Source organism: Scyliorhinus torazame, chromosome 22 (assembly GCF_047496885.1).
Source record: "Scyliorhinus torazame isolate Kashiwa2021f chromosome 22, sScyTor2.1, whole genome shotgun sequence".
Lineage (NCBI taxonomy): Eukaryota > Metazoa > Chordata > Chondrichthyes > Carcharhiniformes > Scyliorhinidae > Scyliorhinus > Scyliorhinus torazame.
Genome location: NC_092728.1, coordinates 74,924,755 through 74,950,613, shown reverse-complemented (window position 1 = coordinate 74,950,613; position 25,859 = coordinate 74,924,755). Strand labels below are relative to the sequence as shown.

Here is a 25,859-nt window from a genome sequence, read left to right as displayed (position 1 = left end):
TTTTACCTCTTCACAATTCATTTTCTGATTCTGGCTCCGTAACAATTATCAGTGGCTGACTTTGCACTTTGGAAGTTTCTTTAATTTAAGGGAACTTTCCTTATTTAAGCTACAGTAAATAGGGCTAGCTTCAAAAGTTGACATTTGGAAATATTTTGCTTCTAAATAACACAAAAAGTGGTGCAACTGCAAGTACTGGAGTTCTTCTGAGGTCTCTCATATGGCCTTGCCAAAGAATTTCAATCATACTGTCCTTTGTTGTCACACAAACAGTATCACTTACAGATTAACTGACTATAAATTATGTAGCATTTAAACCTGGATGAAAGAAACAGTCCAACTGAACTTTCAGTACCTGCCTTTCAAGTCAATTGAAGGCTTTCAGAATAATACATAATAGATAGCTACTTTCTCAAAGTCAGAGGATAGCAGTATTTTCTGTTGAAGATACGGAGGTACAAATTTACAGGGAAATTATAAAGAGGTACAAAAACACTATTGATATTTGACAATGGAAGGACTTTCAAATAGATAGGGATAGTAAAGAGTAGGGGAGCAGGGGAAGAGTTTCTGAAGTGTGTTCAGGAGAATTTTCTTCATTGGTATCCTTCTATCCCCACAAGGAAGGAAGTATTGCTAGATCTGGGTCAAGTGGATAAAGAAAGTAAGTTTCAGTAAGGGAGCAGTGATCATGGAATCATATGGTTCAGCTAAATTATGGAAAATGACAAGAAACAATCTATAGTAAAGATACTTAATTGGAAGAGGGCCAATTTCACTGGAGCAAAATAGATCTGGCCCAGGTAAAATTGGAATCAAAAATTGGCAGGCAGAACAATCAACTGTCTTTAAAGAGATGACCAAGGTACAGCTGAGGTACATTCTCTGAAGAGGGAAGAGGAGGGCAACCAAGGCCTGAGCTCCCAGGATGGTGAAAGAGAGAGAAAGATGAAGCAGAAAAGGGTGCATTTGACATGTTCACCAAGTTACAATACCAAGTAGTTTACTTCACATAATTATATACACAAAGTGTTTATAACTAGCTATCTCAACAGCTTCTTTGTAAAAATGCTGATTCCCAAAAAAATCAAAATGGAGCCATTAAGCGTTTTATTCTTTATCAGAACAGCAAAATAGCTCTCCAGATATGCTTCAATCATCATCATTATAATAAAGTGATTACTTATGTCACCACTGTCTGTGGGACTTTGCTGTGTGCAAACTGCCTACCAGTTTACCTTCATACGTCAATGACGTCAAAATCACTTTTTAATAGCTGCAAAGTGCTTTACGATGCCCTGAGGCCATGAAAAGTGCAGCATGAAAATAAATGACACGAGAAAATCTTTCCAGAAATGTTTCAAGTTTGCTCAAACTTTAGAATTTCATACTTATCAGCTGGAATCCAACTTACCTGGTGACTTGTGTGGCCGTCTCCTTTGAAAACTTCGCTGTCTACTATTACGGTTCCTACTTTTGCTTTCGCCAGGGAGTGGTGGTTCGGATGTGGTCGATCGACTTTCACGTGAACTAATAGAGTTTCTATCAGATATCTCAGAATCTGAAGAGACTTGGCTGGTGGATGGTGCATATGACTGATGTCTTAACTGTTGCTGCAGGCAATAAATGATTTTGTTCTTTTCCTGTACCTCCTTTGAAAGTCTGCAGGAAAAAAAAAGGTCAGATTAAATGCTTTGCATGTAATTTTAATTTCGCCGTGACTTAGATTTAAACATTTTCCTTCTGTACATGTGCCTCAATGAAAAAAAGGAAATATGCTGAGCAAAAAACAATTTAATGGGCTGCATTTCAATTTTATCCTGTTTTGAATATCTACAAAACATCCAGCTGATTATTACCAAATGTTACACAAGACATTCATTGCCAGGACCTCACTTATTTAAAAAAAAAGACACTGTAAAAATATTACGATATTGTTCAGCAGAATTCAAATGGATATGTTAAGACCACAAAGATTTTGCCTCCTAAACTTCAGCTGGTATTTATTAACTTCAGCTCATGAAGTCATCATCTGGAACAGAGTAAAAATATTTGACTAAGTAACGAAAGCAAAAGCTTCTATGCTAATTCCATTACAAATAAAAGGCAAAAATGATGTAATCCAGAAACAACCTACTGCAACATCCATCTGTCTCCAGGCTGCTAGTGCCAATATCTAACTTATGTTTATATCTTAAGTTTAAACTCAAAGTGCATTGATGACACAGGAGTTTGAGTGACAGTTGTAATTTGGATTACAACCCTTACTTCTGTGTTTGGAGTTCAAAACTCTGGACTTCCTTAATATTTAAGCAGCTAGTAGCTGAACCGCACAGGAAAGTTAGGCCCCAATCTATACAAACGCACTGACATGCCTGCATCAGAGCTTGATGCAAAGTTCATAAACTACCATGCCTGTACTTCCAGAGTATTCTTCCGAGCAGAACATTCAGCAGCTACTTTGTAACAAAGATGTTTGTGCCTTCACGAATTGCTTCAAAAGTAAACCAATGGAAGATGCCTATCCTTGTCCACATTAAGGTAAGAGTATAAACTTACTGATCAAGTTGTTCTTTAGTTGCCCGTGACAAGGCTTGATTCTCACGCAGAAGTTCATTCAGCTGCTTGTGCAGCTGTTTACGCTCACTGTCTAGCTGCTTTCGAAGGAAGAGAACTTCATATTGCAGGCTGCGAGGACTGGCCAAAGAGAAGGAGAAAAGAGACGCTCGGTAGATGGGACTACATTTGGATAGCATGCTTGTTTGCATTAAGTGCATGCCAGAAGCCATAAGTCTGTTCTAGGCAACCCGAAGGAACTTGTGCAGACATAAGCACGGAAAGAAATCATGCACTATTCTTACAGTTGCCTAAACCACAGACAAACATTGCTCCCCAAACAATACTAGTCAATTTGTTGGTTTTAACCTCCACAAAGTAGAAGAACTGAATTTCTGACAAAATAGCTTTAGCAGTAACTTTCAAAACATTACAGTAATATAACTAGCAGCTCATCTACGCATTAACCTTCTTCCCATAGTGAGATTACTGAGCCACTTTTATCAATATCTCGCACACTTTTAAGTTTTGCTTCTGCTCATTCTTCAGTACACAAATGAATGCTTTAAGAACTCTACTGTTCAGCATTCAGAGGATCTGTTATCTTAAGAACAGTGGCATGAGATTAATAAATGCATTAGGATTAGTGTGCGGTTCTTAGCCTCAACAGACTGTTCCATTTAATCAAAGTTGCTGGAACAGCATCTATTGCAAACTAGTCATATGAGCAGTAATGTACAGTGGACTCTTGCATTTAAAAGTACTCCTGCATTCTATTCTGCCATAGGTCGCAATTCTCTGTTCTTTCAAAGCACTGCAGATCATACTTCTCATGTCACAAATATCTCAAAGATCTATCTAAAAAAGACAGCACGTTGTTCAATTAAAGGAACAAAAATTAAGAACTCTATCTATCACCTTATTTCTCTCAAGCCATATTTGGCCGATTGACAGCAATGAGCAGCACAGATGTCTCTTTTGGATGATGCTGGTGTAGGATAAATGTTGTCCAGGGTACTGGGAGAAGATTCCTCTCTTCCCTAAAATATGTTTTTGGGCTATTTTATGTCTTTTTAAATTATTTAATATCTTCTCCAAAAGACAACACCTTAGGCAATGCACTGAAGTGTAAACCTCGAGTAGGAGTTATATCCACAATATTCTGACTCAGTGGCGAGGGTAATGCGACTGGATTCACTTGACACTCCAACACCACTGTTCCTGAGGCACTTAATTTATTTTTAGTGTATAGGCCACGAGTGGCAGCGTCACTGCCCTATTACAGTAAAATTGATTTCATCAAAATAGTCAAGCTTTTAAAAAGTGGCTCCCTACCAGACTGAAGTTGAATTAAAAGCTATGTGAGATAATGTTTGGTGGGATATGAGGGGTGTTTTACACAATTTGACTCTAGTGAACTCAAGGTCATATACCATGACCAGAAGGTACCTGCATAAAGTACTCTGCAGTAGCATATCCTGCAAACAGGAAAACATCACAGGCAATCACCATAAAGGCTTTAAAAGTAGTCATCATCACAGATCATCTCCAATAATTGTGAATATTTGTATCTATTCATAATAATAATAATCTTTATTATTGTCACAAGTAGGCTTACATTAACACTGAAATTAAGTTACTGTGAAAATCCCCTAGTTGCCACACACTGGCTCCTGTGCAGGTACACTGAGGGAGAATTCAGAATATCCAATTCACTTAATAAGCACGTCTTTCGGGAATTGTGGGAGGAAACCAGAGCACCCAGAGGAAGCCCACGCAGACACAGGGAGAATGTGCAGGCTCCGCACAGACAGTGACCCAAGCCGGGAATCGATCCTGGGACCCTGGCACTGTGAAGCAGCAGTGTTAACCAGTGTGCTACCATGCTGCTCAAATTCAATTTGAACTCCTGAAAATGTTCAGCAAAAGGTTTGATTAGAACCTGCCATTTGGAGCTCCCTCAATTAATTCCTCGTATGCCCTCAGGTCCTAATCTATACTTGCACTTCAGACTTTCGCTCTCATCTAGTCAGCTGGATAGCCAATGAATTTGTAACATTTTTGAGGAAATGTTAAATGTATAGTTCAAGCATGGAATTCTTTTGGCATGGTTTTTCTCTTTACAAAACAAAATTACTATCAAGAGATTTACCTTTAATTGTAAAGTGACAATCATATATGTAAAAATATAAACGCTACACTGAGGTTCAGAAAGTGATGCATCTTGCATTAGCAATACTGCATTATTTCTAAGACAAAAGTGCTTGGAGAAAAGTTATTTGCTGCAGAATTAAATCACAAATGCATCATTAAAGTACAACTAGCTTAAGATTTGGACGATACATTTAATATGTTATAAGGTTAGTAACCTCATACTACCATATCTAAAATGATCTTTCCTGAAATGAAGGATGGAGAAACCCAAGAGCAAAAAAGTCTTAAAATTCAAGTGTAACCAAACCTAGTTTAACCCCCATCACCAAATTTTATAAAACAATTCAAGGGGATACATGTTGCCCTCCTTTTGTGATAAATGCAAGATAAACTGTGTGAAGGTCTGTCGTACCACCCTCTCCTTCACATGTAAGGCTAAACCTACTGCTAAGATACATCTGTTAAGTATCGAATAAAGTGAATCTTTTGCCAACATTTGATGCCATTTCTCTAAAGTTCTGTTCTTTTAGTTAATTTTCAAATTTGCAGCTAAGAAAGATTGGTGCACTGAGTTAACAAACTGCTGCCTATGACATGGATTTCTTTTGTGATATTGCAACATTCCATGTCTCCAGTCCTTTCAATTTGATTGTGAGCCTATTGTATTAATGCTGCTTGTGGCTAGCTTTAATCAAATAGGTAAAAAAGTGGATAAGTTTGTGAAAATGGCTCTATAATATTCTTTGTTTACTTCCAAAAACATTATCATGCCTGTGGCTTCAAGTTTTGCCAGCAGAGGGGACAGCCTATTGTACCCTCCATTTCCCCCAAAAAGCAGCATTAATACAATAGGCTCACAATCAAATAGAAACCAGACAATATTTGCCAAACCATTAATTCTTTAGAAAGGTTGCAAACGAAACAATGCAAATGACGACAGTCAAGTCTCACTATGTCTTTAAATCGAGCAGCGGAGTACCAAAGTCAAATATATAGGACAAGTGCAATACAAGTAATATTTGAAATTTCAGGTTATTGGGAAAGATACTAGTCGGAATTCTCCGGCCGTTCGCTGGTGGCGGGATTCTCTGGTCCCGCCGGCAGTGTATCCTGCCCATGGGCTTCTAGGCGGCATGGGTGTCTTCAAGGAAAATTCCATTGACAAACAGTATGGTAGGGAACCCTGTGTCAGCGAACGGCGCGCCACCGAGAAACACGCGGATGGGGAACCGGAGAATCCAGCACACTTTCTCTCTTCGAAGTCTCAAAATAATTCATAGCACACTGATCAGCATATCAAGGTCCTTTTCAAACAGGGGTAGCTTACAAATGAGTACTACAGATTAACCTTGATTTAATAGGTGGATGGCACGTCAAATTGGGATGAGATAAACTGAATGGAGAACATTGAATCATGTTCTGTGAAAGCTTTGCATCGACATTTTGTCTTTACCTTTGAGAGAAATCAAGAAGTGTGCGGTCTCCATCAGCAGAGGATACATCCCCTGCAATACATAAACAGACAAGGAAACAGAAAATGCAGGTTATTTCAGTGCATATTTAAATAGTAGTTTAAAAATATTTTTGTTGCTAAGTATAAATTCCTTAAAGCAGCCATTAAAAATAGAATTCTAATTAAGCAAGTGTTCATTTATATATATATATATATATACATATATATGAGTGTTAAACAAATCAAGTTCAAAATAATTTATACACTTCTTCTAACTGATGAGAAAGATTTGATTCTTTTCTGTTTTAATAATACTTGCATCAGGAAAACCTCTGGCTGTTAAATTATTTGCTTTACAACAAAAAATATATATACTTCTCTTGTAAGATGACTCCCCCAACCCAGTATTTGCAACTTCATCCTTAGTTAGAATCGACTGCGCATTTCTGTGAAAGTCTATTTGAATAATACAGGTTATTTCTTCACCCCTCCTACATGCATTCTGGCGGAGTATGAAATGCCAATGTCAATTCAAAAGAAATCTAATTCCATTCTCTGATGAGCTTAGCACCTTCGCAATTAGCTAATGAGCTAGTCCACTGTAAGGTCTTAATTCATTTAACAACTGAAAACATTCGTCACTCGGTGCAAACAAATTGGATATCCAACAAAACTGTACAGTTCCACATAGGATGCAATTGACGATTCTAACCCAAATTGCAAGAAGTATCCCCTCCCAACACCTTGTTTCCACCATACAACCTCATTTGCACATCAAAAGACCTGGGGCGAGATTCTCCGACCCCCCCGCCAGGTCGGATAATCGCCTGGGGCTGGCCTGAACCCCGCCCCCGCCGGTTGCCGAATTCTCCGGCACCGGATATTCGGCGGGGGCGGGAATCGCGCCACGCCGATTGGCGGGCCCTCCCCGCGATTCTCCGGTCTGGATGGGCCGAAGTCCCGCAGCTAAAATGCCTGTCCCTCCGGCGTAGATTAAACCACCTACCTTACCGGCGGGACAAGGCTACGCGGGCGGGCTCCGGGGTCCTGGGGGCGCGGGGCGATCTGGCCCCGGGGGGTGCCCCCACGGTGGCCTGGCCCGCGATCGGGACCCACCGATCCGCGGGCGGGCCTGTGCCCTGAGGGCACTCTTTTCCTTCCACCTTCGCCACGGTCTCCACCATGGCGGAGGCGGAAGAGACTCCCTCCACTGCGCAGGAATGCCGTCAGCGGCCGCTAATGCTCCCGCGCATGCGCCGCCCAGAGATGTCATTTCCGCGCCAGCTGGCGGGGCATCAAAGGTCTTTTCCGCGAGCTGGAGGGGCGGAAATTCGTCCGGCGCGGGCCTAGCCCCTTAAGGTTGGGGCTCAGCCCCCAAAGATGCGGAGCATTCCGTACCTTTGGGGCGGCGCGATGCCCGACTGATTTGCGCCGTTTTTGCTCGCAGAGTGTGGCAGAGATGGGAGAATTCCTGGCTCCACGAATCGCAATCTTTAAAAATGGCTGCCTGGACCATGGATCTTCGGTGGGGGTGGATAAAGTGGTGTCTAAATTAAAAGTTCAGGCTGGCAACTCGGAGGAACTGAGGGGGCTGCCGGGTATGGAGACACGATGGGTGAAATTCCTGCCTTGATGCTCTACCACTTTGTCGAATAATGAAAGAAAGAGTAAAACATAAAACATCCCGCACCCCGCCAATGGCTCCTTTATCCTCATACCAACTTACGCCCCTGTATCCACCTCCCATAGTCCTACATACTTTCCACGGCAACCTATGCTCCTGTATCCACTCCCATGATCCTCATAGCCGACATACAACTTAATGCCAACTCATGCCATCCCACAAGCTTCAATTGACCACTCTTTTTCCTTTCACACACCATGCCAACTCACCCAGCATTCACCATAGACCCATGGAGATATGAGATAAAATAAAGTTCTAAGTGTCTATTGCAGGCTTCACTGTATTGAAAAATACACTAATTAAAAAACAAACATTTAGTACATGTATGTTCCTTTAACACCCATAAAGACTTATAACAAGGATTTCATTCCAATTGTGCAATCTCTTATAACACGCACTTGAAGTCATAGGCACTGTAGATTTCTCCACCACGCCCCCCCAATTCCTTGACAGCTTGATGGCTCCCTTTGAGAGGTGCTTTTAACAAACAGTTCCGCTTGATACTTTTAGAAAGGTGCTTTTTAACAGTTAACAGTTCCAATGGGCTTTTCAGTTAATGCATTTTATGTGCATTCATGCCTAATCTTTTTTGGAAATGTTTTTATTAAATTAATATTTTATACAAAATTACAAAATATACAAACAAAAAACCCTTAACCAAATACAAACCCCAAACAAATCTCCAATACAACCTTCCAACCCGTGAAACAACAAAAAGAGACCCCCTTATTTACTCCCTCACCCCCTCCCCCCCAAACAGGTAACAGTGACCCATTCTCTGAAATACAATATAAATGGCTACCATCTCCGGTAGAACCCTTCAATCGACCCCTCACGGTATAGTTGATCTTATCGAGGTGCAAAAACTCCATCAACTCCCTGTGCCACACTGAGGCACTAGGAGGTGTTGCCAAACTCCAACTCAGCAGGATACCCCAAAAATAGCCTCCAGAGGGCTCTAGCTCAATATTAAGTTCGCTGACATGTTGAAAAAAACCCTCTAAAAACCCACCAGTTTAGAACAGGACAAAACCATGTGTGTGTCTGGTGTGAAAGCCCCTTTGAGCAGCGCTTGCACCGATCCTCCACCCCTCAAAAAAAAACTAATCCTAGCCTTAATGAGGTGGGTTCGAAATACTACCTTTAGTTGGACAATGCTCAGTCTTGCCCATGATGAAGTGGCATTTACCCTCCTCAGCTCCTCATTCCACACCTCCTCCTACAGTATTGGCCCCAACTCCTTCCCCATTTAGTTTTCACCCCTTTCACCGAGCGCAATTCTTCCCCTTCGAGCTGCTCATAAATGCCGGATGCACCGCCCTCTTCCGACCACAGGAGAAAATCCTCTCTGATAACGGTGATGGTGGCATCACCGGGAAATCAAAAAAACCCCTCTAACGAAGCTCCCCACCTGGAGGTACCTAAACATGTCTGAGCCTAACAGCCCAAATTTCTCTTTCAACTCCTCCAGGCTGGCAAACCGCCTCTCCAAGAATAAATCACCCAATCTCTCCAGCCCTCTTTCTCCCCATACATCAAATGTAGCCATGCAAGCTCAAGCAGGTGGTTAGTATCACAAATGGGATCCAGCCTCGAAGCTGCCCCCAACTTAAAATGCTGGCGGAGTTGCCTCTATATCTTTAAAGTGGACACCACCACTGGGTTCATGGAGTACCTTGCCGGCACCATTGGAAGTGTCACTGTTACCAATGCACCCAAACCTGTCCCCTACATGATCCCGACTCCATCTGAATCCAGAGAGGTTCCCACACCACCCCAACACCGTCTCCGCGTTGGCGCCCAATAATAGTACAGCAAATTTAGCAGCGCTAGACCCCCCTGCCTGTCTCGCCTGCTGGAGAACCCCCATCCAAATCCTCGGCGCCTTACCCGCCAAAATAAAACCGGAAATAAACGGCTCGATCCTTCAGAAAAAAGACTTGGGCAGGAACACCGGGCGACACCAAAATAAAAATACAAATCTCGGCAAGCTGATCATCGTAACTCGGCCTGCCAACGATAACGGGAGGCTATCCCACTTCTGCAAGTCCGCCTTAACTCTAGTCACCAAGCTCATGTAATTCAACTTCTGAAGCCGCGCCCAATCCCCCGACATCTGGATGCCTAAGTATCGAAAATTAGTCCCCTCCAACTGATCCTCATGCCTCGACAAGGCCTCCTCCATGCCCCTCAGCTCCTCATGCTCCTTCACAGCTTTGACCATCTTGCCCAGCTGCTCCCCTATCAGGCCCAATGCCTCCTCGATGGCGGCTATGAGCGACACTTTAATCTCCTTCTCTTGTCACTCAAAATGACCATCCCCCTGCCTGCCAAACATCTCCAACTCCATCGCCATCACCCCAGGCAGAGCCTCTAATGGGATGAGTGCGGCCATCTCTGCCATCTTTTCTCCCCCATATTTCTGTCGTGCTACCAGTGGGGGTTTCTTTTACGTGCCCTTTTTCACGGTGATTTACGGCATTCCTCTGTCGCCTTTCGTTCTCCACAACAACCTACTGTTGTTTTGGAACCCAAAATCTCCCCCCAAAACAGGCAAAAGGGATCAAAGTACAGGGACCCTGGCAGGAGCCACTTTTCATGCGACCTGCTTTCACATGTCACCACTGAAAGTCATTTCGGCCTAATTTTAATACTTTCAAATGTCACCTGACCTAAAAGTGCCCAGGGACCAGATTCAAAAAGATACCTGGTTGTCCAAATGAACCCACAAAGATCAAAGCCGCTCTTCCCAGCTCTATTCTGCACATTTAGGGTTTCCCACATCGGGCCCACCAAATCCGACTTTAGTGCATACAGCTGATGATTTAAATAGTTAGCTGCCTCCATAAACTGTGCATGCACGAACCGCGAACCACCGCCATTCCCACTCTTATGAAAACAGGAAGTGCCACGTGTGTGGGTGGGTCTTATAATATTCAGGCAGTTCCTCCATTCTCCGTCTTGTGACTAAAATCTAGGCCAAAATCTTCTCCGAACCAGGAAAATCAGTCAGCATTTTTGAAAGTGTTTTTTAAATTTGGCTTTAAAAATTATTCGTCAATATATTTAGGAGGTTGGAAGGGGTTCATTAATACAGCTGAAAATGTGTTTATCTCAAAAATAAGCATTTTAAATAATTGTGTCGGTGAGTAAACATACTGAAAAGGACATAAAAACATTATTTTCTAGTTTGTTCCCTATTAGGTTTTAAAGGTCGTTTATTTCAAAACCCTTCAAGAAAGGTATCCATTAGTGTCCTTGTGTCCAAAAATTCCAGCTTAAATTGTTGAAGCCTTCTGGAAGGCCTACTGGCAAGTGCAATTCATGGAAATGCCAAATGATGACTAATTTTGTCCTGCGTCAGGTCCCTCAATCAGGCGTGCCTTTGAACAAGGGAGTAATTGCCCACGTTAAGGGCTTCAATTAGCAGCCCAGCAGGAAGTTTTGACCACGAGCCTTGACACCCTGGATTTAATTTGGTAGACGCAGGAAGGCGGCAGGGTCCTCACCCAACATCCTCCAGCTGGATTAAATGCTCCCCAGCTTCCAAACGCGGGAGACATTAAATCATTTTCTTTATCATGGTCAGAAATTTGCTTCACAGAGCTAATCTAGTGGTCAGCATCTGCAACTACAACACAACAGCTGACAAAGAAAAATGGGAAATGTTGCCAGAAAAGCACAATGTTAAGACGAGACAGCAGGAAGTCCTGACAGCGAACAGAAAACGTGTGTCCATACAAGATTTGAATATGTAGGGAGATGAATGTACAGCCAAATACATTTCCTTTCAAACTATGCTTTCAAGCTGTACTTTTTCTAGTGAGCTTACCGGCATCAAACTTGTTCTCGAGCGTTCGCACCAGCTCTAAGCTCTGGTTTAGCTGGTCACGAAAAGCTTCCCCAACATAATAATCAATGTCACTGGCCTGCAGCAGCTCCTCAAAGGCTTTGGTAAGATCCACCAGGGTCTGGTGGTGCAAAGTGCAGACAGTAAAGCTTTCTTTAATTTGCTGTCGGAGGTGTGAGAGCTCCCTTGCTTGTGACTGCACCAGCGAATCGTACCTAAATAAAACAGAACAAAATGAGTCATTTAGTTCCCTATGTTTTAATTGCATCTTCTGCAGTGGATACAATAATTAAATCAAGCATCATTTTATATTTCTGCAAAACAGATTTTTTACATAAGCAATTCTCATGAAGAATATTTCCCTGTTGGGATATTGCTAGTTATTGCAGGTATACACAGAGTTGCTATCCCAGTGAACAAAAGGAAAATACCGTACATGCTGGATATTGGAGGCAAAATCTGAGAACACTGGAGATGATAGACAGGTTTTTGGATTCTGTCTGATCTGCTGAAACTCTCATGGTTTCAATTTTAGCTGCACCCACAATGTTCTATCTTTACAACAGTTGCCTGTTCATTCCTTTAATTTCAGAGATCACTTTAAACATAGAATCTATGGGGCTACCTTTAACTCCCAATACCAGTTCCAATTGGGTCTGCTAAGAATTAAAAATGCAAAATATGTCAAATCTGACCCAAAGCTGCCTCGAAACAGCCCATTTCTGGTTTTAGTGGAAGTCATATGATCGACTAATCTTTTCCCAGGAGACTGGTCAGCTGTTGAAACCTTTTAAACAGGCCATGTATCCTCATTTTATTTCTATATTGAAACTCGTGTTGGCTGGCATTCCCAGGTCTAGCGAAACCAAGCAGGTATATAGAAGTGAGAAAGATGTGGGGCGGGATTCTTCAGGGGCTAGGCCGGCGCCAGCGGGGTTGGCGCCGTGCCAGCCAGCACCGAAGGGCTTGGCACTGTGCCAACCGGTGCCGAAGGGCCTCCGCCAGCCAGCGCACGTTGCCACACGCGCAGGAGCGCCAGCGTGTGCTGGCGCCATCCCAGCGCATGCGCAGGGGGGTTCGTCTCCGCGCCAGCCATGGCGGACTGTTACACCAGCCGGCACAGAGGGAAAGAGTGCCCCCACGGTACAGGCCCCCCCGTGGATCGGTGGGCCCCGATCGCGGGACAGGCCACCGAGGAGGCCCCCCCCCCCCCCACCCCCGGGGGCCAGATCCCCCCGCGCCCCCCACCCCTCCCCCCGAGGACTCCGCAGGCCACCCGTAGAGCCAGGTCCCGTCGGTAAGGACCTGGTCTAATTTACGCCGGCGGGACTGGCCGAAAACGGGCGGCCACTCGGCCCACCGTGAGGCGGAGAATCGGCTGCCAACGGCCCCCGACTGGCGCGGTGTGATTCCCGCCCCCTCCAAAAAACCGGCGCCGGAAAATCCGGCAGCTGGTGTCGGGGCGGGATTCACGCTGACCCCCGTTGATTCTCCGGCCCGGCGGGCGGTCGGAGAATTCCGCCCGTGATTGTTTGGTAAGTGACTTTACAGCATTGCTTGTGGCCCAGAAGTATGAGTGCTTTCTCCAGGCCTAAGAAGTCAACCCCAATCCCCCACATAAATCTCTCTGTAGTTTTTCTAGACAGGCAGGAGACCTGGGGCGGGATTCTCCGGTCGGCGATGGCAAAATAGCGTTCGTCCAGAGACTCCCCATTTGCGCCGAAATCAGGGGCGTCGCCGCTTTTGCGATGCTCCTTCCCCTCAAAAACTGAGTACTCTTCATGCCGTATGGATGGCCTCAGGACCTCACCGGAGGCCCTCCCCCAATGCTCCGCCCCCCAAGGGTCGTGTTCCCGACGGCATGGAACACTTATCCTTTTTTTCTTTGGGGAACCCGATGTGGCGGCTGCGAACTGAGTCCAGTGTCGCCACAGTCATTCCGCAGGCACGGGGATTTTTGGCGGGGGCTGGGGGCACTGGTGGGGATGGTCCGGGGATGGCGAGGGGGGTTACTGGGGGACAGTATGTGGCAGGCCGTATCCGTGCGCGGTCGGCGCCATGTTGCACGGCACGGCCGCTGCAGGCCACTGCTGCGCACATGCACGGCCACGGACCCAGCAATTCTTCGTCTGTATCGGCAGGTAAAGCCGGGGGCTATACGCTGCGTGGCTGCCAGCCCCCCACCAGACTGAGGATCAGTGCAGCTTTTGCGCCGTTTTTTCTGGCGTAAAACGCCACTGTTCCCACGCCGGTGTCGGCACTTAGTCTTCAAATCGGAGAATTCAGCCCCTGACCTTGCATGCTCTCAAATATTCAGGACACCCACATTTCTTGTTTTCCTGATGATAATTTCTCCTCTCCATTGCTGTAGGATTGCACTTTGGTAAATATCAGGGTCTATATTTTATGTTAATATTCATATGTTAATTTCTCAAAGTTATGCTAACATTGCATCTCAAGATTAAGCAATAAACAAAAATAAAATACAAGTTGCTGTGAATACACGGCCTGGGTGTTTGCTCCCAAATTCGGAGGACAGAGTCCAGACAGCTCTGATCTCCATGAATCCGAGCTGGTGGTGTCTCACCATCCCTGGAACGAGTTAGAACTGTCTGATGTACAGGCAGGATGGCCAGAAATGCATTTTGTCAGTTTTGGAAAAAAAACCATCCCTCCAACACTCACTCCTCATGTTCCCCACAATCCTCCATACCCTCCAGGCCAAACTTTGTCCCGGTGCTCATAACAAGCAATGTTTAACTTCCAACACTTCAGATATTCTTCTTCAAAAATTTAAAGGGCAGGAACTTTGACAGCTCCCTTTGACTGTTCATCTTGACAGGTTCTCTTGACAGTCCTGACAGGCCCTTCTGACAGTGTGACAGTTTATTTTGATAGGTCCATTGACAATTCTAATGACATTTACAGTAATGAGTTTATTAATTTTATACGCACTTTCACGTCTGCACTTAACAACTCCAAAGGGCACCAGACCTACCACAAACGGCACCACGCATACCCCAAAGGCCACCTGACCTACTCGAAAGGGCACCTGACCTACCCCAAAGGTGTCCTTGGACTAGATCCAAAGAGGTATGTTACCTCTTCCAAGAGGTACTCTGGCTATCCAAATAAATCTACAAAGTTCAGGTCTGTTCTTGCTTGCTGCAATCTGCACACTTTGGGTTTCACAAAACAGGAATGCAAAAGTGGGAATTATGTGCAGGCAGTTGATGATTTTAATGGCCAGCTGCCTCCATACGTGCGCAATCCCTGGTCTGCCCCCATTCTGGCTCCTGAAAACATAGGGCGGGTGTGTTTGGAGGCGGGATGTAAGATTTCAGCCACTTCTACCACAACGGCGACAAAAGTTGCTTGATTTCGGGGCTTTGTTTGATTTACTGTAATTGCCTGAATTAAAAATACCTGAAGTTTTATATTGGAAACTCAAATCTTCACACCAATATTTTCCCAAGAAAATCTCTTGGTTTACCAATAGTAACAAGATGTATGAACGTGCAATCTGTAATTATGCTTGGGGCTGCACAGCACTGGCAAAGTTGCTCTTATTAACTATCCCTAGTTACAATTTGCCATAGTGAGATATAAATTTACAGCTGCATATCCTGATTCATAACTATACTATCAAAACAAAAGTAATCTGCATGGAAAATGTAAAAAAACTGAGTACAACTACTAGTATTTACAATGTATTAAAACAATTTACTTCTGAGCTGGTGATGGTGCGGCCAACTTGCTTTGAAGATGATTCAGCTGATCCTGAAGCTCCTCATTCCTTGCCTTCTCTTGCTGCAACTGATCTTCCAGTTGCTCCATTTGTTCCTTTAACTTCTGCAGTTGTTGTCCATCCTGGGAATAGACAGATACCAGCCAGTCTCCTTTCTCACTCTGGCTTCCAAAATCCAGACTCGGTGATCTTGACGCATGATTTGAAAGATTTCCACTTTTTTGGGTGGGTTGAACAGATAGGTCTGAAGACTGTATGGAATGTCTCCTCTGACTATGGTTACTATCATCATCCTTTTGAATAGAATCCAATGAGTGTCCTTCATATGAACCTCTCATTGTAGCTTGGTGGCTATGGTCTGAGACAGTCAGCTGATCACTGGAGAGAGAGGTTTTACGCATGCAAGTCTGCAGATTCCGAATAACTTTCTGGTACTTCTCAATTTGTTCCTTTAGCTCGGCAATTTGAAGTTTGAGCTCATTCACATCATTTGTCTGTCCATAGTCATCAAATACATCAAGGTTTTTCAAGCTGATTTTGGGTGAAATCAAACTCGGTGAACTTGGGTATGAAGTTGATGAGTTTGTGTCAAGATTTTCCATGGAAAAGAAACGGCGATTTAATTTAAGTAAGGAGGGAATGGCTGTGTCACCATAGTGATGGCCTGGTAAATGGCTGGCCGTGTCTGGGGGAAGAAAATTCAAATGTTAAAGAAATACTTCTATTATTAATGCCATCTGTTTAGTCTTATTCCTGGATTTCGAAGGACACGAATTAAGAGAAGTGCTAAGCTTCTCTGCTCCATGCAACAGCCACCACTAATCCCAATAGATAGAAACAATGGAGACAAGACTTACAAAAAGCATAGTGGTTGAAAGCAGTAGAATAAACATGCAGAAATTTGAGACAAAATTTGCTGTGCCGATTTATTATTTTCAGATCAGAGACCTTGTTGCGTGATTGTGCAGCTAGGGGATGTGGCTGAAAATATATTCATTTCATTCACCTAGAATTAGCACTTAGTCAGCCGAGTTGCAAGTCAGGAGCTCAGCCACTTGAATGATATTGGAATTTAACAAGCTACTGAACTGAAAACAATCAATTAGCACATTTTAGCGTGGAATGGGAAAACAGAAGTTAATAACATTTGTTTTATTGAAAATAAAGCAGTCCTTTCCCTCATGCTTCCTGAGCATTAGTTAGAGCTCTGCGCTCATGCCATCTACCTGGGCTACTGCTCTCATCCCTGTCCGCATCATTTTCACTTTTTCCACAGGTTTCATAACCAAGGTCCTGAACATCCACTTGGACCTCTTTATCATCTCGTTTCAAAGATGATTTAGCTACAGAAAAAAAAATAAGGACAAAAGCAAAGTTCATAACACAGAAAGCTGAAGCAAAACAGCGAGAACTAGTTGCAGGCTCAAAATTCCAGAAGCAAGCCTTAAAAACAAAGAAAAACATGAAGCAACAAATATAAAGATCTTTCGTTCCAATACATTTCCAGTCGTACCATCCTGTTGTTTTTGAGGAGATAAAGAGGAACTTAAATTTTATTCAAGATTAGCACCACTGTTTGTGATATGCATTTGTGGAAAAGGGCAAGTAATCTGACATGTCTTACATTCCTTTTTCATTCTAAAGACCACTGCAAAAATGGAAGAAACCATTAGATATTCTTGACAAATAGCAGGTCCCATTTAAATTCAAACTTCTATCAACCCAGAGCCCCATTTGGCAGCAGGACGGGAAGGTCGTCCACAAGTATTTCCGCCTCAGACCTAATAGGGAAGAGTCAGGAAGACTGTTGGGTTTCTGCCCAGAACACCTCCAAGCTCGCCTCAGGAGAGGCATTAAATTCTGCACCTTGTGTGCGAGTTATTATAATACTGAAATGAAGTTCTTGCCAACTTTTGGCACGGTGTTCTTCCTCAAACCCTGACCAAAGGTTCACATTCCAATTAAATGGATTTCTAACTGCTTTTCCAAATTCCTCCCTTATTCTACTCATGTCTTACCGGCAATGTTGATCAGAAAACCTCTTCTGTTAAATTTGATCAAATCTACGCATTACATGAAAGTTGCCAAATTTCATCTCGCATTTGAAGTATGTTCTCACATTACAAATAAAAGAGTTCACCATAAAAAAATCAAGCTGTCTAGAGATTCAGCAATGATATTGTTGCCTGGTGGTATCTGCTCTGTTGTTGTTTCTGGCAGCAAGGTATCTAGAGTCAGAGCTGGAGAGTTGCGTAGGGTCCCAGATGCCATTATTCCACTTTTCTTTCTGCAATTAATAATCCTGGCCTGTGCCTTTCATAGCTGCTACCTAGGAATTAGCCTGTTTATAACCCAGAAGGCTCACCACATAAATCAAGGGAAATCAAAATGCAGTTAAAAGATATAGCTAGAACAGTAACCACTGCTTGAAAAATATAGCACTTTGACGCCTATCCAAGTTAAAGCAATTTTTGACACAATGAGCTGACCTATTGTACAAATGGGCGTGGGAGAGGTTCACTACATAAAATTTACATAATTTTGAAATGCTGAATAATGTTTTTGGACAACTACTCTTTACAAATAATGCTGAGCTACTTACCATGCAAAGGAATACAATGAAGCTTTAATTTCTCTGCCTGGCTGACAAGCGTTGCCTCGGCTGCATACAACTTACTCTGCAACCGTTTGTAGTCTTTCAATACTGCCCTCAACTGTTCAGTGTGTTGATGGTCAGAAGGAATATCTTGGCTAGAGGCGGCAGTGCTCATGTTGCTGACTGACTTTGGTCGCCTTAGTGGGACAGGAAGGCGAGACCGAGTATTGGTCTGAATAAAATAAATGAATTAGGGCTTTTATTAATAGCAAAGTGAAACCAAACTTTCAAAAATATTTCAGAATCTATAGTATTTTTTGTATTTGGTTATATGTAGGAAATTGTAAAAAAGTACTCTTCAATGTATGAGTTGCTACTTCACTTGGTCTGATTTATTACAGATACATGAAAACAGCAGGGACAACCAAAAAGATAATGTTCACAGCAGGGACAATCACAAAGATAATGTTCCTTCGAAAACCCTACAGTGCAGAAGGAGGCTATTCGGCCCATCGAGTATGCAGCAATCCTCTGAATGAGCAGCCTACCTAGGTCCACCCCGCCGCCTTATTCCCCCTAACCTGCACATCTCTGGACAGTGGGAGGTAATCAGAGCATCAGGAGGAAACCAACGCAGACACAGTCAGAACATGCAAATTCCACACTGACAGTCACCCAAGGCCGGAATTGAAACCGTGTCCCTGGCACTGAGGTAGCAGTGGGAACCAATGTGTCCGAGTTCATAGGTGGAATTCTCCCATCTGGGACTAAGTCACGTGGCTGGGACGGGGAGTGTTTCCCACTGCTGAGGCCGGTGGAAAACTACCCCATATCTTCTGCCCCCCCACATTAATTATGCATCTTAGTGTTTGGCACCATATTCAGTGGGGAGGCGGGCATGTAAAACCGATTTTTGGATTTCCTGCTAATTATCCGTTCGCCTGCCATTTGTCCAATTAAGGGCAGCTGATGGGCACACAAAGCTGGAGGGCCAATCGAAAGGTGCACTCTGGCAATTTTTTAAATACAAATAAAAAATACAGAAAGCAGCCACTTTTGGAGAGAGGAAAATCCCTCACAAGGTGGCCTTTAGCTGCAATTCCATCCAAGCAAGGAAGACCAGTCGGCCTGCCTGGAGAGTTGGCAACCCGGCTTGCTGCTCCTTTATAGCGTTGATCTAGCCCCTCCATTCCCCCATTGCTTCAGAAAACTGGAGGTGGATAGGAAAATCCTAGTCAGCCTCCTTAATTAGCCTAATTGGCAGCACACATTGGTATTTTCGGCTCCCATCCTCATCTTTCAAAAGCCTGGGGCCAGAGGGGATGCGTGGAGAGGAATTGCATGCATGAGGAGGGAATTCTGACCTCACATTTTAACAAAGTTCCCCTCATGCAGACAATGGTTCGCGATTCCTCTGGCCCGACTCTATAAACATTGTAGACAAGTACGACATGCCTATCTCCAGAAATGGAGTTCATCAGGTTGGGAGTGCAGGATTTTGACAGGAACAGAGCCGAATTCTGACCTGTTTTCCCACTCCCAAAGCAACAATTCAGCTTCATGTCTCTGGAAATGAGCACTCCATATGGTGAAGAGAGCATTAGCAAACAAACAAGAAACTGCAGTGCGTATAGTGACCAACTATGAATTAACATTTGCCACAAAATCATTTACTGTAAAAGTGACTGTTGCCTCTTAGCTACACTTTTAACTAGGTTGCAAACTCCAACACCACATTCAAGAGCATCAGATGCAGGCAGGATTATTGCAAGAATGTTATCTGAATAGGATCAGGTGCTTGACTTAATGAATTGTGTCACAGTCATTTGGGATACCATCAAAGTAAAAATCCAAATTAAATCTTTCAATGCTGACAATTGAACAAATTGCATCAAGGACATTAAAATATTTGAAAAGAATAATGAGTGATGGTTTTGTGTGGGATGCTTGACAATGAAACCAGTGATGGAAGAAAAAGGACTGGTGACATGCTTCCACATGGTACTGGACGCTGAAAAGGTAAGCCTGCAAACTGGAATTTTTGTTCAATAGTCAGCCTCTTTAAAACCAGAACAACTTACTGTTGCAGATATCTGCTCTGTGTTCTTTCCCTTGTTGCTTCTAAGCTCCAAAGATTTTGACCGGGGCAGCTTTGATCCTTGGAGCCCTTTCCGCTCTTTAGTCTTCACTTCTTTCAAGCTTCCATCCATGCTCGTTATCTTCTGATTGGCAATTTCCAGTTCAGCTTTCAGGTGTTCAATTTCTTTGGCCATGTTTACAATCAAGTCAGGGTTAAAGCTATTTTCACCTTCTCCAGAGCAGTTAAGTTTTACTTGCTGCTTAAGAAGATTATTTATCTTTTTGTGATTCTTCAATTTAATCCTTAACCTCAGAACTTCCTTTCTTAGGCTGCCTTCATTCTCCTCAATGATTTCTTCCTCAGTGTCTCCATTTTCATTCATTGATGTGTCTCCGCCATGTTGATCGCGTAGTTCAGTTATCTCGGTTCTCCATTTCTCAAGTTCATTCCTAGAACAGATGGTTTATACGATTAATCAGTTAATGGATTAACCTTATATATAAATTCATATAAAGAACAACAAAGAACAGGAGGCCCTTCAGCCCTCCAAGCCTGCGCCGATCATAATGCCTGTCTAAACTAAAACCTTCTGCACTTCCGGGGTCTGTATCACTATTCCCATCCTATTCATTTATTTGTCAAGATGCCGCTTAAACGTCGCTATCACATCTGCTTCCACCTGCTCCCCCTGCAGGACGTTCCCAGCACTCACCACCCTCTGTTTAAAAAATTTGCCTTATACTTCTCTTCTAAACTTTCTCCCTCACACCTTAAACCTATGTCCCCATGTATTTACCTTTTCCACCCTGGGAAAAAGCGTCTAGCTATCCACGCCATTCATAATTTTGTAAACCTCAATCAGGTCGCTCCTCACCTCCATCGTTCCAGTGAAAACAATCCGAGTTTATCCTACCTCTCATAGTTAATACGCTCCGGACTAGGCAATATCCTGATAAACCTCTTCTGTGCTCTCTCCAAAGCTTCCACATCCTTCTGGTAGTGTGGTGACTAGAATTGCACGCAATATTCCAAATGTGACATAACTAAGGTTCTGTACAGCTGCAGCATTATCTGCCAATTTTTATACTCAACGCCCCGACAGATGAAGGCAAGTATGCCGAATGCCTTCTTGACAACCTTATCCACCTGCGTAGCCACTCTGTGATCTATGAACCTGTGTGCCAGATGTCTCTACCTGTTAATACCCCGAAGGGTTCTGCCACTTACTGTATAATTCCCAACTGTATTCAACCTTCCAATATGCATTACCTCACATTTGACCAGATTAAACTCCATCTGCCATTTCTCCGCCCAAGTCTCCCACCAATCTATTTCCTGCTGTATCCTCTGACAATCCTCTTCACTATCCGCAACTCCACCATAATCTTTGTGTTGTCCTCAAACTTACTAATCAGAACAGCTATATTTTCCTCCAAATCATTTATGTACACTACGAACAACAAAGGTTCCAGCACTGATCCCTGCGGAACACCACTAGCCACAGCTTTCCATTCAGAAAAGCATCCTTCCACCGCTACCCTCTGTCTTCTATGACCGAGCCAGCTCACCTCTGATCCCGTGTGATTTCACCTTTGTACAAGTCTGCCATGAGGGACCTTGTCGAAAGCTTTACTGAAGTCCATGTAGACAACATCCACTGCACTTCCTTCTTCAATCATCTTTGTCACATTATCAAAAAACTCGATCAGGTTAGTTAGACACGACCTTCCCTTCACCATGCTGTCCATCGCGAATAAGTCTATTTGTGTCCAAATGTGAGTGAATCCTGTCCCTAAGAATCTTATCCAATAATTTCCCTATCACTGACGTAAGGCTCCCTGACCTAAGATTTCCTGGATTATCCCTGCTAGCCTATAATTTCCTGTATTATCCCTGCTACCCTTCTTAGACAAAGGGACAACACTGGCTATTCTCCAGTCCTCAGTGACCTCACCTGTAGCCAATGAGGATACAAAGAATTCTGTCAAGGCCCCAGTAATTTCCTCCCTTGCCTCCCTCAGTATTCTGGGTAGATTCCATCTGGCCCTGGGGCCTTACCTACCTTAATGCTTTTTAAGGTGCCTAACACCTTCTCTTTTGAAGTCAACATGACCTAGACTATCTACACACCCTTCCCTAGACTCATCATCCATCAAGTCTTTCTTTTGTGAATAGTGATGAAAAGTCCTCATTTAGTAGCTTGCCCTTTCCTCTGGCTCCAAGCATAGATTCTCTCCATCTGTCCTTGAGCGGGTCAACCCCTTTCCTGCCCACCTTCTTGCTCTTTGTATATATGAAATAAAATGTCACAAGTGATGTTCATCAAAGCATAATTTAAATACTTTAAGCAGATTGTGTTATACAAATACCTTCCAAATTAACTGTTTAAAATTAATTCAGATTCCTGTTTTGTAATCTACGATCGAGAGACACCAGTTGTTCCTTAAGATATTTCCCCCTGAAAATGGTGTACAAGTTATTTCATTCACTGCAATGCTATAAGGGACATGAGTAACTTTCAAAATCAAATCTTTACCAGCTTTCTTTCACTCTCCATGCTTTAATTCATGGACATAAAAATGTAATTTCTTTGTCCTTTTTATACCACAATCATTTTTGTGGGCTAACGAACCTTTAAACTTCAATTTGCATTGATAGAAGAGGAAAGAAAATATCAAATCAATGCAAACAAATCAAAATCCATTCAAAATTCAGCTAAGAAATGGAGGGGTTAGAAACCATAGAAAAGTTATGGCACAGAAAGAGGCCATTCAGCCCATCATGTCTATGCCCGCTGAAAGAAACTAGCTGCCCATTCTAATCCCACCTTCCAGTAACCTGTCCTTAGCCCTGCAGGTTAGAGTATTTCAGGTACAGAGCCAGGTATCTTTTAAATGAGCTGAGGGTCTCTGCTTCAATCTGGGTAGTGAATTCTAAGCCCCCATCTATAGGTGAAAAAGCTTTTCCTAATATCCCCTCTATTTCTTGTATCAATCACCATCAATCTGTGTCCCTGGTAAGTGACTTCATCAGAAAAAACAAATCTTTCCTGTCTACTCGAGCTAGGCCGCTCATAATTTTATACTCCTCAAATATGCCACTCCTCAACATGCTCTGTTCTAAGGAAAACATCCCCAGCCTACCCAATCTTTCCTCATAGCTGCAATTTTCAATCCCTGGCAACATTCTTTTAAATCTCCTCTGTACCCTCTCCAGAGAAATTATGTCCTTTCTGTAATGTAGTGAGTGACCAGAATTGTAAAACTCCAGCGAGGGCCTAACCAGAGTTTAATATATCCTTGCTTTTGTAATCTATACCTTGTCCAATAAAGGACAGCATTCCATGTGCCTTCTTTATACCTTATCTAACTGTCCTGCTACCTTCAGAGACCTGTGGACATATACTCCAAGGTCCCTCACTTTCTCTACCCATCTTAATATCCTCTTATTTATTGTATAATCCTTTGCTTGGTTTGCCTTCCCAAAATGCATTGCCCCACATTTCTCCAGATTGCATTCCATTTGCCACTTTTCCAGCCATTCAACCAAACAATCGATATCATACTGGAGTCCACAGCTACTCACTTCACGATCAACTACAGAGCCGATCGGGGATATATTGAGGAAATCAGTAAATCAGCTAAAATTGGTTGAAGCGTCAACTGAAATTTGGGTCCATTAAATTAAATAAATGATCAGTGGTCATGAGACTTCCGGGTGCGGCTATGCAGAGCTAGGTCGCGATGATGGGCACACTGGAGTTGGACGGGGCACATCGGGTGCTGGCGAAGAAGCCCCAGGCAAATGAGCCGCCAAGGGCGATGGTGGTGAGGTTCCACCGGTTCACGGACAGAGAGTGGGTCCTGAGATGGGCCAAGAAGGAGCGGAGCAGTAAGTGGGACAATGCGGAGATCCGAATATACCCGGTCTGGAGCACGGAGGTTGCAAAGCGGAGAGCGGGTTTCAACCGGGCCAAAGCGGCGTTGTACCGGAAAGAAGTGAAATTCGGAATGCTGCAGCCAGCGCGACTGTGGGTCACATACAAGGGCCAACACTATTACTTCGAAACGCCTGAAGAGGCGTGGACCTTTGTACAAGCCGAAAAGTTGGACTCTAACTGAGGGTTTGTGAGGGTGGGGGGGATGTTTTGGGGTTTGATGTGTGATGGTTGTTGTATATAGGGGGTCAATCACGCGCAGGAAATGTTACATGGGCTGGGGGAGAGAGACAAGGCCGCGACAGGAGCTGCGCCAGAGGGGGCGGAGCGGGATTTGGAAAGCGCGGGGTGTTTTCCCGCGCGCGGGAAGAAAGGCGGGAAGGGGAACGAAGGAATGAATATGGATTGGGAGACTCTCACGTGGGGAGGTCAATGTGACGGCGGGGGAAGCCGGAGTCAGCAGGCGTCAGCTGACTTACGGGAGTGACATGGGGGGAGCAAAAAAGCTAGACAGGGGTCTAGCGGGGGGGAGGGGAGGGCGGGGAAAAAGGGTTGTTGCTGCACTGGCCAAAAGGGAATGGGACACAGAAGAGGTGGTCGGGACGGGGGTCCCCCTTCTGGGGGACTGGAGGGTGAGGGAGGCGTGGACACGGGACTGGCCCAGAAAAGGAGATGGCTAGTCGGCGGGGCGTGGGGGGGGTGAGAGCCCCTCCAATCCGGCTGATAACGTGGAATGTGAGGGGCCTGAATGGGCCGGTGAAGAGGGCTCGAGTGTTCACGCACTTAAAGGGACTGAAGACGGACGTGGCCATGCTCCAAGATACGCACCTGAAGGTGGCGGACCAGGTCAGGCTAAGAAAGGGATGGGTAGGACAGGTATTCCACTTGGGACTGGACGCGAAGAATAGAGGGGTGGCAATATTGGTGGGAAAGCGGGTGTCATTTGAGGCCAAGACTATTGTAGCGGACAATGGAGGGCGATATGTAATGGTGAGCAGTAGGCTGCAAGGGACGTGGGTGGTGTTGGTAAACGTATACGCCCCGAACTGGGATGATGCAGGATTCATGAAGCGCATGTTGGGGCGCATTCCGGACCTGGAGATAGGAGGCCTGATAATGGGAGGGGACTTCAATACAGTGTTGGATCCAGCACTGGACCGCTCCAAATCAAGGACTGGAAAGAGGCCGGCGGCGGCCAAGGTACTTAGGGGGTTTATGGATCAGATGGGGGGAGTGGACCCATGGCGGTTTGCAAGGCCGCAGGCTAGGGAATTTTCTTTCTTCTCCCATGTACACAAAGCCTACTCCCGGATAGATTTCTTTGTTCTGGGTAGGGCGCTCATCCCGAGGGTGGAGGGGACGGAGTATTCGGCTATAGCCGTTTCGGACCATGCCCCGCACTGGGTGAAACTGGAGCTGGGAGAGGAGAGGGACCAACGCCCGTTGTGGCGGCTGGATGTGGGACTGCTGGCGGACGAGGTGATATGTGGGAAGGTGAGGGGGTGTATCGAAAGGTACTTGGAGGCTAACGACAACGGGGAGGTGCGGGTGGGGGTGGTATGGGAGGTGTTGAAGGCGGTGATCAGGGGAGAGCTAATTTCCATTAGGGCTCATAGGGGGAGGACAGAGGGTATGGAAAGGGAGAGGTTAGTGGGGGAGATTTTGAGAGTGGACAGGAGATACGCAGAGGCCCTGGAGGAAAGATTACTTGGGGAAAGACAATGACTCCAGATGAAGTTTGACCTGTTGACCACAGGGAAGGCGGAGGCACAGTAGAGGAAAGCGCAGGGGGCGACCTACG

At 44.4% G+C, this 25,859-nt stretch overlaps 1 protein-coding gene across 7 annotated transcripts in view; it reads right to left on the bottom strand.

The window, feature by feature from the left end:
* The window catches only part of cdk5rap2 (CDK5 regulatory subunit associated protein 2), a 194,142-nt gene that overhangs the window by 42,662 nt on the left and 125,621 nt on the right, over positions 1 to 25,859 (bottom strand). For 5 of the 7 annotated variants that reach the window (XM_072488369.1, XM_072488364.1, XM_072488363.1 and 2 more), the window contains 8 exons: positions 20,123 to 20,570; positions 18,048 to 18,273; positions 16,672 to 16,788; positions 15,425 to 16,130; positions 11,680 to 11,912; positions 6,164 to 6,215; positions 2,560 to 2,697; positions 1,415 to 1,662 (listed from right to left, as the gene is read on the bottom strand). In XM_072488369.1, coding sequence (XP_072344470.1) covers positions 1,415 to 1,662; positions 2,560 to 2,697; positions 6,164 to 6,215; positions 11,680 to 11,912; positions 15,425 to 16,130; positions 16,672 to 16,788; positions 18,048 to 18,273; positions 20,123 to 20,570 — 2,168 coding nt within the window. The remainder of the gene's footprint in view (positions 1 to 1,414; positions 1,663 to 2,559; positions 2,698 to 6,163; positions 6,216 to 11,679; positions 11,913 to 15,424; positions 16,131 to 16,671; positions 16,789 to 18,047; positions 18,274 to 20,122; positions 20,571 to 25,859) is intronic. The other 2 variants (XM_072488365.1, XM_072488366.1) reach the window with 2 other exon arrangements.